Source organism: Chenopodium quinoa, unplaced genomic scaffold (assembly GCF_001683475.1).
Source record: "Chenopodium quinoa cultivar QQ74 unplaced genomic scaffold, ASM168347v1, whole genome shotgun sequence".
NCBI classification, from domain to species: domain Eukaryota; kingdom Viridiplantae; phylum Streptophyta; class Magnoliopsida; order Caryophyllales; family Amaranthaceae; genus Chenopodium; species Chenopodium quinoa.
Genome location: NW_018744693.1, coordinates 6,657,956 through 6,663,148, shown reverse-complemented (window position 1 = coordinate 6,663,148; position 5,193 = coordinate 6,657,956). Strand labels below are relative to the sequence as shown.

Here is a 5,193-nt window from a genome sequence, read left to right as displayed (position 1 = left end):
CCGCTGCTAAAACCCTTTTTTTTTTTTTTTTTTTTTAAAAAAAACTTTTTTTTTAATTTAAACAAAACAAAACATATTTTGTAAAATTAAATTAATGTTAATGTGGTCCAATTAATTTCAAAATTAAATCACATTCAATTTTGAAATTAGGGTTCTTCATGAAATCAATCCCCAATTTAATTTAACTCTTAAAGTTAAATTAAATGATTTGATCATGAAAAATTCATAATTTGTCATGAAATCAAATAGATTAAAATCATTAATTACATAGTAAACGAATTAAATCAAAGCCAAAACATAAAATTCGTAATTTAGGGTTAGGATTTTGAAATTTTCAAAATTAGGGTTTGGGGGGGTCGAAATTTTCGAGTGATTAGGGGCAAAGTTCGGGTCTCTTCATGGCTATTTCGAGCATTATTAAATCACATTTAATCAATTCCAAGAGTTAAATCACATTTAATATAATAATTGACCCATAATTAAATTATTCTCCCTCCTAATTGAAGTAAAATTGTGGACTATCAAAGAATTATAGTCGATATGCGTAAATACAATAGGCTAACTGATCCCACTGTAGGGAATTATAGGTACTACGCAGCGGAAAAACATGAATCATATTCATACAGTACCTAATCCCAAGATCTAATGCATAACACATAAAGAACATATAATCGTACCTTTGAAGCGTGATTCCACGTGCGATCGAGCAAGAACAATGGGAGATAAAGAACCCCAAGCGTGATTCCTCTACTTAGTCCACGAGCACGGATTAAACCTCCACTAATGCTAGTTAGTTGTGACTGAACACTTCAATCAACCTTCAACGGAGATTTGAGCCACAAACACACAACAACACCACCCACGCGCCACCACACGCGCCACCCGGGGAGGAGGGCCGTACGGACAGGGAGAAGAGAGAGAGGGCCGAGTAGAGAGAGAGAAAGATAGGATTTTTGGGAAACTTGGTTGCTTGTGTGACAATTCACTGTATGCCAATTGTTGTGTATTGCAACCCTAGGCATGGTTTATATTTATAGATCATATGTAGAAATAAAACCATATCAAGTCCAAAACCCATTAGACTCTTCTAACTATCTAAGCCCAATTATCAACATGGTATGTCATGAACTCATGAGGCCCAATAATGGGCCTCTAATTTGTTTAACCCAATACTCTTATGTGTGACCTTGTAGGATCCACTCTATAAGGCTTTGGGCCATTAAGTTAGCCCAAAGATCAATTGTCATATCTAGCACCAAACATTGACGACCCTATAGAATGGACTAATTATCTCCATAATCGTGATCCTTGATATATCTAGTAATTGCACTTATTGAAGACATAACTCCTTCAGTCATCGAGTCGCACTGTTATTACAAGAGCTCATCAGCAGAGAAGTTCTCAGGTTGAGGGACAAGCGCCGCGAACTGTGGTGCAGTTAAGAGCATCACCGTTTGCGCAAAGTATCTTGGATCAGCCAATGGAGAAAATTAAAATGCCGACTTGTAGGTATGATGGAAGAGGGGATCCCAGCAGGTAAATAACGTCCTATGAGGGACATATGATGTTGTATACAAACTCGGATGCCGTTTGGTGTAAGGTTTTTCCAACTACTCTGACAGGGGCTGCAGTAGATTGGTTCAATAACTTGGGAAATGGAATGGTCGAAAGCTTCAAGAGGTTGACTGAGATGTTTGTGGGGCAGTATATCAGTAATAGTGTGAGGCAAAGAACTTCAGGAGAGCTGATGGCAGTGGAACAACGGTGTAGACACCCAAATGTGTCTCCCCAAAACCAAACCCAGTGATGAATACCTTTCATGTCATTTGATTATCGAACAAAGCGAAAGTGTGAAAAGCCTTGTGATGAGGATTTTTTTATTAAAATATCTCTTCTTTCTGTTTTTGAAAAATTTCTTTTCTTACCTTATTTTTGAAAAACGTGCATTATTGTTTAGTTTGGTCCATGATATAGGTCCAATAATAGTGTAGTTTGATAGGGCTTGAAAATACCTTTCCAACTATATATTACAAGCCCAATTCCGATGAATAATGAGGAAGTTATGGCCAAAATACTAAACTCAACCCAAACCGGATTTTACCTACGACCCAACGATCATGTGGAGGGTCCAAAGGTTTAATCCTATTCCTAAACTAATTAGTATTAATTAGAACCTTCTATAAGTTTCTAACATATTTTAATTATCCTTTTTGAAAAGATAAGATCAAAGAATTTGAGTTAAATAAAAACTTTCCTTTTTCTTAAATCCTAATTCTATTCGAATTTAAAGATGTTCAAAGATAGTCAGATTTTATTTTCGTGACTCATCATCTTTATCCAAATTTTATATTCTTAGATATATCTTTAAATTATCTTTCCAATGATATATTATAATATTAAATCCGAGCTATAACGAAAAAGATATGAATGAGATATGAAACTCTATCCAAAACTGATACCCTTCCACTATTTTGGTCATTTATTTTTATCTACAAAATATTTTAATCTCATTCCAATTGGGTTAGAAATTAGACTTCAATAGATTTCCAAATACATATTATATGCCTTATTTGGACTTCTAGATCAAAAGATATGATAAAAACAAAATCCGCAAAAACTGCTGTCCACCGAGTTCTATTTCGATTCGAATTCGGATTCTTTTCTTATTCTTCGACCCTCTTTTTTTTTTCTGTATAAATAGAGGTCATATCTTCCCTTTTTCAATCACCAACTTCATCAAGAATTTCTTGATTCTCTCTCTCTTTTCTAAACTACCCTTTTACAAACACAATTCCTCATACATTAGCACTAGAAACACCTAGCCAAATTCGAAGTTGCCTGTCGCCCTATACGTGAAAGGTTTTAATTTCTGAGGGTTTGGTCCCAAATCTTTATTTCAATTATTTAATTTAATTGTTGTTTTATTATTTTCCTTGAAGTTACTAACGTGTGTATTTTGTTATTAGAAAGAGGTACGAGGCATCCAAGTAAGTGCTTTAATTGTTTGCATTGATATTATGATATAGAAATCATGTTTAGGATGTTATTTTGATTCCTAGTATCATGTTAGGATGCTTTTCTTAGTATGATATTTAGGGTGATTTGCTTATATCAATTATGATTCCTGTGATGCTTCCTATTTTCTTCCTAATATCATGATAGGGCTAAAGTTTTGATCTTTATTGTTTAGTGACATGCTAGGGTTGTTATTAATCTTGTTAGTATCATGCCTAGGATCTTGCTATTATTATGCTTTAACATGATTCATGATTATTTTTATAATTTTTTTGATTATGATTATAATTTTATGATTGTTATAATTATTATTATGATGATTATTTATTATGCTGCTTGATTTTTATTGTTATTGCTTGATCACACCTTTTATGCATGTTTAAAGGGAATTTGTACTTGTAATCACACTTAATAAGATAATTAATAATCTTGTTTAGGGTTAATATGATTATAATTCAAGTGATCGCCATTAATAGTTTATTTGTGCATTAATATTCAACCAACATAGATAAACAGGTTTAGGGTTAAACCTATTGATTGCATGTTAATCAAAAAGCGCACATGAATACGATCAGAATAAAGTAGAGGCCTATTATTAGGGCAGGTTCAATCTCTTTTAGGTTGGATTTGTACCTTCATCCCCGAACTACCAGTCATGGTTCAAGACCTATTGGAGTTGATGATCTCCTGGATCGTTAAGGGGTGTAACCTTCACCTCGTGAACGGTTTACAAGTTCCTAAAACTTGTTGGCGACTCTTTTTCTCTATCTTCTTTCCCTTTGGACGCCACCGTACTTTTGTGTATGACCACAGTGGGGTTCAAGTTTGGGGTAATGCTTGAAATATTCCCTACAGTAAAGGCCTAATGAGTCTTTGAGGGACTATATCAGGCGGTTTAACAATGAAGCAAATACAATTCCAAAGTTACAGCAAGAGATAGCATTTATGGCTTTGATGAACGGCTTGAACGACTTTGAGTTTAAGCGTTATCTTACAAGAAAAAAATTGCCGACATTGGCGGCGGCTTTTAACAAGGCTCATGATTACATCAAGAGTGAAGAGTTAATGAAGACAAGTAACAAAAATGTGTCGGCTGGAAAGGGTCAGTATCATTTTGAAGGTGCATCTTCAGGAAGTGGAAGGCCGAGAACTTCGACCCCAGGAAGGGGAGGGGGAAATCGGCAGGAGGTTAGGATTACTAAACCACCAATGCGGTATAGTACTTATACGCCCTTGAATACCCCTAGGGCGGAAATCTATTCGGTGAATCAGAATAGGGAAGGATGGATAAGGCCCATCCCGATGAAGGCGAGGCCGAGGGATGTTAAGAAGTATTGCATGTTCCATATAGATATGGGTCATTATACTGAAGAGTGCACACAGTTGAAAGATAACATCGAAGAGTTGATAAGGAAGGGGCACTTGACTCAATATCGGTTGAATACAGGGGGAACTCAACCACCACCTTGGCAGATAGAAAGACAGCAGCTAGAGGCTAGGCTAGAAAGACCACAAGGTGGAATGGTCCGGCAAGGAGGTGGGGGAATGCCACACACCCCTGTCAACAGGAAGAGGAGTGGACGTGATAACAGGAGGAACGGTTCATGGAGGAACAATTAGTGGGGCTAAGAAACATCTATCTGAACACCGCCATATAATCAATGCCCTGGATACCGATAACCGTCCTCAGCCAGCTTCAATTCCAGACATTGTATTTACTGAGGAGGATGCGAGGGGTATTGTTTTCCCGCATGATGATCCGCTAGTGCTGATAACAAAGATAAATGGAGCTGATATTAAAAGAGTTTTGGTGGACGGGGGCAGCTCTGCAAATGTCCTGTTCATGAAAGCTTTTAATGAGATGATGATTGGAAGGTGTAGGGAATATTTCAAGCGTTAATCCCCTTAGCTTGAACCCCACTGTGATCATATACTAAAGTGCGGTGGTGTCCAAAGGGAAAGAAGATAGAGAAAAAGAGTCGCCAACAAGTTTTTTAGGAACTTGTAAACCGTTCACAAGGTGAAGGTTACACCCCTTAACGATCCAAGAGATCGTCAACTCCATAAAGTTCTTGAACCAAATAGGGTTCGGGGATGAAGGTACAAATCCAACCTAAAAGAGATTGAACCTGCCCTAATAATAGGCCTCTACTTTATTCTGATCGTATTCATGTGCGC

At 36.6% G+C, this 5,193-nt stretch overlaps 1 protein-coding gene across 1 annotated transcript; it reads left to right on the top strand.

The window, feature by feature from the left end:
- The first annotated feature begins 1,514 nt into the window (after positions 1-1,514).
- LOC110702359 lies at positions 1,515-4,635 on the top strand. Its single transcript, XM_021880065.1, has 3 exons — positions 1,515-1,536; positions 1,623-1,764; positions 3,906-4,635. Exons 1-3 carry the CDS (start codon positions 1,515-1,517, stop codon positions 4,633-4,635), a joined length of 894 nt encoding a protein of 297 aa, XP_021735757.1.
- The last annotated feature ends 558 nt before the right edge of the window (positions 4,636-5,193 follow it).